This window comes from Culex quinquefasciatus, chromosome 3 (genome assembly GCF_015732765.1).
Source record: "Culex quinquefasciatus strain JHB chromosome 3, VPISU_Cqui_1.0_pri_paternal, whole genome shotgun sequence".
NCBI classification, from domain to species: Eukaryota; Metazoa; Arthropoda; class Insecta; order Diptera; family Culicidae; genus Culex; species Culex quinquefasciatus.
The window spans coordinates 123297960-123311301 of record NC_051863.1 but is presented as its reverse complement, the minus strand read 5'-3'; the positions used below and the strand labels follow the sequence as shown (position 1 = coordinate 123311301).

Below are 13342 nucleotides of genomic sequence, written 5' to 3'. Positions count from 1 at the left end.
CAACAACAACAATTCAATTTTATCTCGGACTTCTTCTGTGGGTACTAGGGTGGTCCAAATCCGGGTTTTTTTGGGGGCTACTCCCCGAAATCAAAGATTGACACTACACACAAAAAATATTTCCGAATGTTACATCATTTATGATGTAACACTTTTGCACGTCATTAAACATTTAAATTTAAATGCAATTTGATGTAAATTTGCGAAAAATTATACGTAAAAACATGATTTTACGTTTGATTCAACCGTTTACGTCGAATCTCGAGTTTACATCAACTGAGTTTACATGTGATTCATTTTTTCCGTTTCGAGTAAATTCACATATTTTTTTCTGTGTAGGCTAAATTCCAAATTTGAGCTCATTCTGACCACGGGAACCCCTTCCTCTAATCGCTTGAAGTTTGTAAGGAAAAAATCGTCAAAATATATGGAGAAAAGCAACTGTTTCAGTTTATATCTGTGAATGTCAAACAAAATTTCAAACATCTTTTCAAGAATATACATCAAAATTGCAATAAAAAATTAATTTACTTTAATTATAATGTGCCTCGCATTCATGTTATACTAATTTCAAGATGCCTTTCAAAAAGGAATTAGGGACAGTAGATGGAATAATCGCACGTATTTCAAGCATTGTTTTGGCAGTGAGCTCAATGTTTGTTAGTGTATTAGGAGAACCCAAGGTTGCACCGTGGAGACCCGGGGCCCCCCTGACCACAAGTCACTTCTGAGTGGAACAGGGACCACCCCCCGGGCTCCCATGGCGACCTTGGAAAAGCTGTGGAACAAATGTAAAGGATTGTACAAATGTAGAAATAAAAACTTGTAAAAACCCAAAAAAAAAAAAAGGTGCTTTATACTTCATGAAGGAAAAGCATCACCGCATAAAAAAAATCCAGAAGCTAAAACTTTTCAAAGTTTACATTTTTGTTGAAAGAGAGTTTTCTCAGCGTCACCTAAATAAGCATCATTTTTCATCATAGTGTTAAAAATAAAAAAAAAACGATATTTTCTGCTCATTTGTATACAAATAATTTCAATTTATTACATCAAATTTTATTTTTCGTGTGTTTTAAAATGATTTTTCAAAATTAAAATAAAAAATAAATATATTTGTGTGTGTGTGTGTGTGTGTGTGTGTGTGTGTGTGTGTGTGTGTGTGTGTGTGTGTGTGTGTGTGTGTGTGTGTGTGTGTGTGTGTGTGTGTGTGTGTGTGTGTGTAAATCGAAAATTTCAAAAGATGTTTTCAGGACAAAACAAGAGCGAGCCGTTCAAAGTGCCGGGGCACTAAAAAGAGCGAATGAGCCGCGGTTAATTTTGAAACTGCTTTTAACTTTTGACTAGTTTTGTGTAATTTATTGAATTTACAACAAATTGTAGCATTAAATAAGTTTTTGAGAATTAAAAATATAATTTTTCAATGCTTATAGTCAAATTTTTCAGAATTGTGTACACGGTGTACTTTTGCATGTTTTAAAGTTTCTTCAAAAGTGAATGATTTAATGAGTAAAATAATAAAAAAAACTATTCAAAACTTATTATTTCAAAATGCTTAAATTGGAAAATGTTGCTGAAAACTACAAAGTAGCCATATCCGAACCCCTCTAGCCCGATTAAACTTTGGCATTTCTATGCCTCTGTGTTTTCTTGTTCTTAGCTTGCTGGTTTTCCTATCTAAGAGAGCACAGATGTATCGATTTACAGATTTTTTTTGAAATTGTTCTTTGAAATATTGTCTTTAATATGTTTATACAGCAATTCCCCACGAAAACAGCATGATTCGAAATAAAAGTTCTCCGATCGGGCTCAACATTTTTCTGGGGGTTCCTTGGCCAAAATAATTAGACCCTTATTTTTTTGTTTGGCCATTAGGGTGACCTACGCCGTGTTAGGCTGGTCCGAAAAATTGCAATTTTCGTCATTTTTCGCAAAACCCACTTTTTTTAAAAATCATATCTCCGCGCCATTTCATCCGATTTTAGCTGTCTTAGACGCAAAAGAAAGGTGATTAGTTTGGCTATTAGAGAAAAAAGTAAGAAGTTTCAAAATCTAGCTTAACATTTGAAAAGATCGTATGAAATCTTAAAATGCTGTTTTGAAGGTTTCGGAACCAAATAGCCTATGTCTGAAAATATTTTTATCGGATTCCTCGTAAAATTTTACATAACATATCAAAAAATGGTGAAGTTATGTTTTCGATACTCTGAAATACGATTTTTTGAAATTAAAACTGGGTTTTTCGACGCGCCACGCGCAAAAATAAGAAAGTGAAAATCAAAGCCAATGTAGCTCTATGTGTTCCGTACATTGTATTCTGTATTTATTGCATATTTGAAAATTTTGAGCCTGATCGGAGAACTTTTTTTTCGAATCATGCTGTTTTCGTGGGGAATTGCTGTATAGTACATTTTCAAAATGAAACTCTAGATATTTTAGGTGAAAACCGAATGTAGAAAAGAGTTGGCAGAATATTTTCTCAAAATTAAATACCAGCTCTCAAGGAAATCTCCCGCGTTCCGCTTTTTTTTAAATGTGTTAAAGTCTAATAAAAGATAAATAAAATCACACAATTCTTTGAAACAGACCTAACAAAAAAATTTGGAAGGAGCGAAAGAGTCGTTCAAAAAAGTCAAAGAGCCTTTCAAAAGTTCAGCTCTTTTTGAAGAGCGAGTGAAAATGGTCGGTTTTGCCCAGTTCTAGAAAATTAAGGAAATTGAAAAATTTGCAATAAAATTTTAAATTATAATTATTCCACGTACTTTTTTCTGAAAAGTTTTTATCATAACATACAATTTTGCCCTAGACACTGAATCGTTCAGAAAATTGCTTTTCAGGATACTGATTTTCAAAAATTGACAAGCCCGCGAAATTCTATGGAGAATCTAAAAATGCAAAATTACTTCGTTTGGCATAGGGAATGCATGGATTTTAAATTTATTTGAAAATATATTTCATGAATCCTTTGAACTGTTACGTGAAGTTATTACATTTTTTTTTCAATTAATTAGGCATTAAAACATTGCTTTAACTTTAAAACAGAGACCCTTAATAAGTTGTCGATGGGCAAGTAACAATCTCTCAATCAGCCAATTTGAACACGTCAACTTGATGTGGCAGTTTCATTGATTCTATTCAGATAACCAAGCGGAGTGGATATACTGGGGAAATCCATCGGAAGCAAAACATGTCAATTTGATTAACAGCAACAATTCTTGGAATCCAGAGAGAGAGCCCTTCAATCCCTGCCACAAGTTGCACTGCGTGTACTTAATGACAAGAAGGGGCAGCCCTTTTATTGGCTTGCTTTTCAAACAACTATTTGTAGTTGGAATGGGAGCAAAGTCCTTGTCCTTTTGCCTTCAGCTATAATTGAGTGAATACGACGGAGAAATGCATGCAATTGTCTATATTTGATAGTTTTCCTTAAATTGGATTGTCGGAGATGATTGCCAATTCGGATTCTAGATTTTCATTTTTAGTTTTTATGAACCATGTTTAACAGTTTTTACTTCTCTATAAACAATAATTCTTAAAGGCAATCTACTGCATCAATTATTGGAAATTTTACCCTAAAATACCCTTCAATGCTAAACCGTTCCAACCATTCATGGACGAGGGGGCTAAATGAGCATCGATTCCTTACCACTGACCATGGTTTGCTGTCCTTTTGGTGCATGAAATTACCGACTGCCTGGCAAGGGGACATTGTGGGCAAATCACAATTGGTCCGGTCAATCGGAAGCATTCTTGTGAAATGACTGCAGTGCACTTTCCACGACAGTTGCATTATTCAGTATGGCTGCCCTGAATAAGCTGGCAGTAATTTAAGCTAATTGGAATATTGACTCTGTTTTAGGTTACAAATTGTATGTTCAAATTTCAAGAAATTCATGGTAAACTGCAAACGGTGATATTGAGTAGCTACTTTTGTGTTTTGTGTGATAATCTACGCAGCTAGTAGTGCAGTAAACATTCCAGGAAATTTAAACTTAAAAATTGTCGTTTTCCTTGGAGTTATTGCAAAATTCGTTTCTAGAACATAGTGCACGTTGCCTTCTTAATAGTGAAAATCTACTTTTGAAAACGGTGTCGACTAATGGGGTGCGTTCCGACGTGATTCAATTTTGTTCGATGAAATTAAGGCCAATTTGCAGTTACTTACTGATAGTTGACGCCCCGATAGGCTATGTTGCGTTCGTTCAAAATCGAATGACTGCTTTTTAACATTAGCAGAGACATACTTTTTTTTCTTTAGACGCCAATCAAGGTGATTTTTTCCGGATGAAGTTTGCCAATTGTAGTGGAATTTCTTAGGCTTGTATAATTTTCTCTGTTAGGAAGATTTAAAAGCAAGGAAAGATCAGAATGATTTGAAATTGTTGATGGTTACTAATGTTAGTGAAGAAATTCTGCCTAAGCTTGCTCATGTGTGATACCTTGGCTTTATGCTACTCAAACGGTTCTCGAAATTTCGACCTGCAAAACGATTCTCTTACAACTTTAATCTTCCAGCCATTGTAATTCCAGAACATAATCAACCAAAACCAATTTCGGCAACACGAGTCACAATTTCCCTGCCACGGGAAACCTTTTGGCAGCCGCCAATCTTTTATTGGAAAATCGTAAACTTTTTTACGACGACCTTCTCCGGCTGCAAAAAAACACCTCTCAGCACGTCTTCAACATAAAATCGGTTCTACGTGCCCTGGTCAGCTCTCGGCAGCATCGATTGTTGACCGTGTTTCGACCCACACCGCCCCCACCCACGCCCAGGGATTGGATCGAGCCCGAAAAAAGGGACCTCCTCGCCACACTGACATCTGTTTCCGGCCCGGTGCCGGCAGCCAGCATGCAAATTAATTTCAACTCAATTTCTGGCCTCGCCAAATGTGCCGTATGTGACATGTGTGCCAAATCCCTGGCTCGCACGAAATGTTCCGAGGGTTGTCCGAGCTAGGATGATGATGCTCCGGAAAGAAGTGACGAGATTCTGGAAAAGTGGGGTTTGGGCTGCTGCATAAAAGTAGAGATGTTTGATGTTTTATTTAGGAATTTTTAATAGTCTAGTGGATTGTCTTTCGTAATCTCAAAAGGTCATTTAAGTTTCGAAAAACATGTTTGAAGTAATTTGCAGTTGTGTAAGAGCCCTTCAAAGGTTCACCCAGTCTCTCACATTTTTTTTTCTACGACCATGGCCACTTGATTTCGTGCCAAATTGACCCGATGAATATCGGTGTCAGCGCGGCGGCCGGTGGCAAAGCCCGGACGATTATAAATCACCGGCCTTCCACTTCGGGAAGCTTTTCGTCCACCCACCCAAAAACGAGAGAAGGAGCAAAATCAACGTGAGGCTCGTCGCAGCTTAATTATTTATATTTATGGGACTTTCGTGAGAGGATGTGCCGATACAGTTTGACCTGCATGTGAAATATATGAAGCTGCTTTTTGGAAACTCATTGACGAAACAAAATAAGTTTAAAAAAATTGCAAAAACTTTCCCCTATTTTTGTGGTGCACCACAAACATTTACGAATATTTAAAAAGGGTCGGGCCAACAGCTGTACCCGGGAATGTTAACAGGGTTTGTGTCAGATTAAAATGCTAAATATTTTTTTTAAATGTGTAAAATTAAACTTTTCATGACATGTGTAATTGTGTAATTGTACTTATCCAAATTTATTTCAGTAAAGATACATCGAAAAAGAGGCCATACTAAAACATCAGTTGTATCGCTTTTAAGTAAAATCTTACAATTTCATTTTGTGTGTTTTATTAGAATTTAGCAGTAGGGTAGAGTAGTCATCAATGAGACACGGGAAACAATGATAAAATGGCTCTCACAAGTCGTAGTTTCAACCAATCAGGCTCATATTTGGGGGAAAGGTGTGTCTACTGAATACACGTCTGCCATATAAGTGGCTTTGGTTATGGACGCTCCCTTGAAAAGTAATCCATAAATGTTTGATTCTGGGGTGTAAAAGTAAATCATGGACAAAAACTACTTTTTCGCTCGTAGGCTGCCATTTACACCAAAACTAATATTTCTTCAAATGTCTTTCGACGTTCCATAGGGATTAAGTTGGGCTACAATGTCCTTTCATTAGATTTGGCCAAAATTTAGAATACACCCAGAATCCAGGACTGTCTCGTTGTTCCCCACTCATTTCAGCCCATGGGTAGCAATGAGACACTTTGATTTTTCTTCAATAAACTTTTCAGAATCGATGGAAATCTTCCAAAATATGAATTGGAAGTGATTTTTGGCATATTTATAGAGTTTAAACTTCATTTAACCAAAAATACAAAGTTATTTGGTATTAATATATGGATTTTACAAAATTTAAATACTTTTTAGTGTAACTTTTGTTATTAAAAGTTTCATGTTGGCAAAATTGCTCTAAAATGTTCAAGGCAAGTCACCTGCAATGGAACAATACAAAAACATGATGTTTTGCTAGAAAAATTTTGATTTTCGTAGAGTGTCTCATTGTTCCCCAGCTGTCTCATTGTTCCTGCCAAGTGCGTCTACAATGAGACAGTTGAATAACTCTGGCTGTAGATGTCGGATCGATCTCATATTTTGGTCAATTATAGAACACATTAAAAGAAAGATAATGCAACTAAAAGCTCATTAAGACATGCTGATGAAAAAATTAGAAAAATCGTTGAAAGTTGAAAACCAAAAGTGTCTCATTGATGACTACCCTACCCTACTGTTCCAGGATGTTACATTTGCAATTCAGAGATTTGGAGAACCTTTCAACTGAGATCAATTCATAAGCCTTTGCAGGGAGAGTACATATTTCTACGTTTAGATTTTGCTAGCTGAGTGCTCTTTTGGGGAAAATAATTTTTTTTTTTTCATCACACCGTCTTTTCAGACTGAATTTACTAACTAAACGGGACAAACACAGAACACCCAGAGGAGATGGGCGGGAATCGAACCCGGGCCCCTTAGCACACATGAGGGATCGGCAGCCGAAGCCGCTAACCACCGCGCCACGGGGTCCTCAATTTTGAGAAAAAAAAACCCTAGATCTATGTTTGGCTTGAAAACTAATATCTCAGTTGTTGACGGAGGAGTGCTTCGATGAGCGAATTCGTTGACATCCCACAGGAAGTCAAACAAAAATCTTATTTTTCTACTCATTTTCAATATCTTTCCACAATGCTTAGGTAAATTTAGCTTCATGTATCAGCAACCCAGTTAACTCAATCCGAATTCTGAAACGGAATCTAATAAGAATCGTACACAAATTCCGTTTCAAACGCAACAACCAGTTCCGTGTTCGAAGCGGTTGTTCCGTTTGAAACGGAATTTGTGTAAAATTCTAATTAGATTCCGTTTCAGAATTCGGATTGATTCGACTGGGAAAAGTTGCAACAACATGTTCTCATCTACAAAATTACATAGTCTTGCCACCGGAATTTGAAAGAGTGCCTACAGTCAAAAAATCATGCAAGACTAATACATCCGGAAGTAGATTGATACACGGAGAAAAAAGAGTTCCTTAAATCGTAAATAAGCGCGTTCATGAAATTTGGAACCACAAACAAAGTGTTCAAATGTCATGATACGTTTTTCAAAATCGTACCATGGGATTTGAACACTTTGTTCGTGGTGGCTTTTCCAACATTAATGAAGGTAATTTTGCCAATTTCAAACAATTTTATACCGTGCCCAGGCTTGAGTTGCTGAAAAGGGATGGAAGCCCAAACTCATTGTGAATAACGGCGCTCCTGACAGTCCAACCAATCCACCAACCGCTATCAAAAACGTGGAAATTTTTTAAAACGGTTATCAATAATGAAAACAAGTTGACAAGAACACGGTTAAAAAAATAATATTGTCTGAAATCAAACATTTTTATAAATTAAACCAACATGTTTGAATAGAGAATACTTCGAGCCCATTTCTCCAGAAATATTTGGAACCTTGAAAAAAAAAAAACAATCTTATATTTATTTGGTATGATACGTTTAATTTTCCTTTCTTTAAAGAGGAAAAAAATCAACTTTTCACTTTTTGGAATAAATAGAATATTGCCTATCAAATGAACCTTCTGGGAAATGAGTTTCTGTTCAATTTACCATCCCGGAGAATGAATTATTCTGGGGAATGGAATTCTTAGGAATGGGATTCTGAGGAATGGGATAAAACCCAGAACTCCAATTTACTGTAAAATGTAGGGCGTCCAATTTTCCCGGGTTTTGAATTTCCCGGGAAACGGGAAAAATATTTCTGGAATCCCGGGAATTCCCGGAATCCCGGGAAATTTTTGAAGCAGTCATAAAATCTATATTTTTTATATTTGTTATGTTTTTCAAGCCTAAAATTAAAGAATTAGCTCAATACTGTTAATTGGTGATAGTCGACACTTCAATCTAAACAAAGACAGCAGTTTTTATGATAGTTTAAAATACATTAAAAGATTATTCTTTGATGTGCTTTGGATTTTGAATCTGATGTGATTCAAATGTAATAAGCTTCTTATTTAGATATTTCTTTTATTTATTTATTTTTATGACATCATTAAAAAAGCTTAAACTTTTTTTCTTTCTTTGAAACTGTCAAAAAAACACGAAATTATATCAGAAATATAACATTTTGTATAAGTCTAGAATTTCTTGCAGTTAATTTAAAACATATTTGAAAAATTATCTTTAAATCACTACCGCCAACTGGAGATAATTTGGACTGCAGTCTGAATAGATACAGGAGATTTTGGAAATCAGTGTACTAATTGTTTTGTTCTATTCATGTTGTAACTAAAATCAATCAAAACAATAAGAACATTTTGCAAAAAAAATGGCAAATTTCTTACTTTTGTCATGATTTGCTCCAGATACCGGTTTTTGATGAAAAATAATTAAATATGATTTTTTAAAATTTAATGTCACAAATATACGAATATATAATACCAATTATTATTATTATTTTTTTGCGGATCTGAAAACTAAAATTTCAGCAATTTTCCTAATAAGCCATTTTAATCCTGATATAAGGCTTTCTAGGCCCAGTTATAGAGCTTTATGACGTTTCGCGTACGCACACTAGCGCACCATTTGGTTTTGCTGCCTGACAAAATTAAACCTCACTTTATTTTCGTGTACGTACACGCAATACATACGCACGTAGATTACTCTATAGAAATATAAATCACCCCCAAAAATGACGAACTTCTCGTCACAGTGTCCTGATGCAAACAATGATCGAGCTCGAACTGTCACAGCCCTGCGAAGTATGTTGGCTGACATATCGAGCGGTCAGTCAAAACAAACCAGCTAGAAGTCGTCTGACAATAAACTTATGCTAGAAAGAGATAGGAAATCTGATGCAAACAAACGTCTAGCTGCCATGTAAACATACTTTTGTGTTGGAAACTTTCTGACAACCTTATATGCCGAATACAAATTTTAATGCTTTTAACTTTTTGTCGAGTATTACGTATTCAAAGATTCATCTATTTCCACAACCAAATTTAAATTTCCAAACAAAATTTGATTTGTTTTCAATTTTGGGAATTCCCGGGATAAAATAAAAAAAATCCGGGATTCGGGAATTCCCGGTTTTGGAAGAATCCTGGTATTTTTTTCCCGGGAATTCCCGGGATGGACGCACTAGTAAAATGTGAGAAAATTAAGAGTAAAACAAATGTGCTACCCAAGACACCTTCTGATAATCGGATTTAGACTGTAATAATCAGAAATTGTAAAAAAAATCAATAATATTTAATGACTTTCATGAAGGTTACATTTTTTTAACGATATTAGGTCCAAAGAGCAAGTCCACGAACATGGATAGGGACGTCCTCAGAAACCTTCAATTTTGCCTTAAATTTTCAGGGATTGATTGGAAATTTATTGTGGTTTGTACGCTATATTGTAACACGTCTACTGAAAAAAAGAACATGTCACAAAATATGAGCAATATTCCTCAATGGGAAGTGGAGCAAATCAGATCACAACTTTTGAAATCTTAAAATGTCTGTAACTAAGAATAATTTCAATTATTTTGGTGAATAAATAGAAAAAATATGATTTCAAATAAAAAAGTGTTACATCTCCCTATGAATTAATATCGCCAAATTGCCAGACAAATCTGAAAACGCTAGATTTTTCAAGTATTAGTCAGAATAAAAATGTATCATTTTTGTTCCAGATTTAAACAGATTTTTCTTTACATGCCAATTTTGGACAACGTTTTGAATATAATTAACTATTTCAATAAAAAATCGAAAAAATGTCGATGTATTGCCATGCAAACATAAATTCTACTTTTTGAAGGTCGGTCACCTATTTTTTTGATTGATGCGTCAATTCGTAAAAAAAAACTAACTTTATCCACCTATGTGGTTGGTGCCTTCCTCACTTTTTACCAAAAATGGGTGAAATGATACGTTTGACACAAATTTCGTCTAATTTTTTTTAGATCCGGCCTTTAAAAGTACATAGATATCACTTAAGTGGTCATTACATGAGACAGGGTTGCCAAATATTCAATGTGTTGAACTCGCTGGAAAGGTCTTTCGATAACCTCACCAACAATGGGTCGGTTGACGGATTCGGAAATAGTTTACAGATACAGAGCATAGTTTAGAGATCCGGTTTAAAAAAGTACCTAAATATCGTTGTGGTTTTGTTGAGCGTTTTAGCAGTATGCATTACTATGAATACAAAAATACATAAATATCCCTAAAGTGGTCATAACTTGAGACAGGGTGGCCAGATCTTCAATGTTTTGGGCTCGTTGGAAAGGTCTTTCGATTACCTAATCAGCGATGGGTCGGATGAAGGATCTGGTCATAGTATACATGCACGAAAGGCCGTATCAAATATTTTTCATAGTTTATGTCGACTCCCAATCCTCCTCCCCTTCCCTTCAAAATTGGTCTGAAAAATCAGGGGGCAATTTTTTCCAGAAAACTTCAAAATTTTCATGAAAATAGAAGTCTAATCAACAGAGAACAATCTAAAATGTATTTTCTGCATTGATAATCATATTCAGCATGTTTGGACTTGTTTAAAAATGTTTTGAATTTTTTGAAAGTTCAATGTACAGCACCGCAAAATTTTATTTTTCGCAAAAAATATTTGTTTTGTCAATACTTAAATATTTTGGAATCTAATGATGACTAAACTACCGACCAGATGTATAATGCATTTTTAAATACTTTTTTCGTTTAAATTATGAAACCATGGCTTGTGATTTCAATGTTTATATTATAGCCTTACCTCAGTGAGAAAGGCAAAAGAGAATAATGTAACAATATAAAATGTTATCCTCAATGAAACCAATTGTGTTAAATACCGTCATCCGTGGAGATATTGGGTCATTCAAAAAAGCTGAAATTTTTGTGACCCAATATCATCCCTTAACCCCTATTCACTGGACAATTTCAAAAACAACCCCGCATCCCACTATCCCACGAGGGAAGAGAGAGAGAAAGCATCTTGCTTCCTATCATCCCCAAAGCAAACCCCAAACAACCCTCCCCCGAGGGAGAACCTGATGTAATAGGTCTTGTCCTAAATTCATCACATTGTTACAAATCCACCCCCTCTCCCTTCCTTCTCCGCACCAAATTGTGGGTGGGGGTTCCGGGCTCGCCAAGCTCAGAAGTGGTAAGTGGTATATCATTCCACTCACACACAGTTACACTCGGTTGCAGTTTAAACGCTTAATTGAAGTTTTGTTAAAATGTAGATGATTTGCGTGTTATTTGTTGAATTATATTTTAAATTAAATATTTTTAAAAGTAACATTTATTTGGCTATTCAAGCAATCCTGAGTGTACCACACACACATGTAAGGGACCCACGTACGGGAAAACCGCAGAGAGTTTAACCAAATTGGGTCATCGGGATGAGTTTGAACCAAGGGTTGAAGAGAGTGGCGGTTGGATTGTTTTTCCCTCCGTCCCTCTGGGGAGGGTGGTTTTGATGGTTACTGGACTGGGAGTTGAGTGGTGGTAAAGTGGGGATTTTTTCTTGGTTCCTATTTTTATACGAGTTTGTTTGTCTGTGGCCAGATTGGGATTCTATTTTGGCGCCACAATGCCACACATCAGAAGCTCAACGAGAACAGCTGGGCTGGAAGGTTGTGGTTCTAGTTATGAGGCTTTATATTTGCACACAGAAAATTAATGAATTATGCTAATGAACTGTTCAACGACAGAAGTGAATGTCATTTTCAATTAGTAAGTATGTTAAAAAATATCAAAAATAACAGATCAGAAAATCTTGTTAAAAAAAGTTATAAATTTCATCATAATTTCAGATTTTCAATGCTTTTCCAGTGTGCTTGAAGCACTCTGGGTTTAGCGAATGTTCTTTTGAAGATTACAGTAAAAAATACAAGAAAAATGTACCTTTTGAAGTTTTTGCGGTTGATTCTATGAATTTCAGTTCCCAAAATTACGACCCCCTTAAACAAAAGGTGAGTTGATTTATATTCAATTATAATAAACGCTTTAAAAAATTATTTCACTACAAAGTATTCAAACTGTCCGGAATCCCAAAATTCCCACAATCTTCTTTATTGCAAAAGTTCCTCCCCCTAGAGTATTGATTTTCCCCTGCGCTTGAAACCCTCAACAGAGAGACATAAATCACTTGCCAAAAAAATTGTACCGGCCGCAACAAAATATCAACAAATTCATGTTCCTGCGCCAACTCATAAAAATTGCCGCCCCCATCATCCCCTCTTCCTTCCCTCTCTAATCAAACACCAATGCAAAGGGGGGGGGGCTCGTCGGCAGCCGCCTTTCGTCCTTAACATTTTGCCAGACGTCCTTGCGTGTTCAACTTCAATGTGAAGCAATTATTTAGATTAGGCAGCAAAAAAAAACAGAGTGTTCACGGTTGATGGCTGCTTTGTGGCAGGGTTGCAGGCACGAGTGCCCTTCGAAAGTCACTTTCACTCAAATTTACTGTGAATGGGTTTTTAGAACTCTTTTTTGAGGGATGTTTTACGTTTTGCTACCTTGAAGTAAAATTATTCAGAGAACTGGGTTTTTTCCCAAATTTGTGAAAGTAAAGACGCAAAGTATTCTAGAGATCATTCGAAAAAAAATTGTCATAAATCGCTTTAAACATCAAAATAATAATTGTTTTATGGTGGGGTTTTCATAGGTATTCATTCAATGAGTAAATATAGCTTTGGTGTTTTTGACGCATTTTGTGGAAACTTACTGCTCTGCACCTTTGCTGAAGCCTTCAAACCTCTATCTCTTAACTGTAAAAAGCTAGAATTCAACGCCTAGTATGGGAAATATACCCTTTCTAATCAAACACCTATCTTCGTCACATGAAGAGTTTGATGCTCGAATTAAAACTACAA

General features: G+C 35.7%; 1 protein-coding gene across 7 annotated transcripts in view; it reads right to left on the bottom strand.

Moving 5' to 3' along the window:
* LOC6037623 (protein GDAP2 homolog) overlaps positions 1–13342 on the bottom strand; it is a 145264-nt gene that overhangs the window by 105335 nt on the left and 26587 nt on the right. For 5 of the 7 annotated variants that reach the window (XM_038266443.1, XM_038266449.1, XM_038266446.1 and 2 more), the window contains exon 1: positions 4163–4242. The exons of the other annotated variants lie outside the window; for them this stretch is intronic. In XM_038266443.1, the coding sequence (XP_038122371.1) occupies positions 4163–4239 (77 nt within the window). In that variant the 5' untranslated portion in view covers positions 4240–4242. Of the gene's footprint in view, positions 1–4162; positions 4243–13342 lie in introns of those variants that run through there. 7 annotated transcript variants of the gene reach the window in all.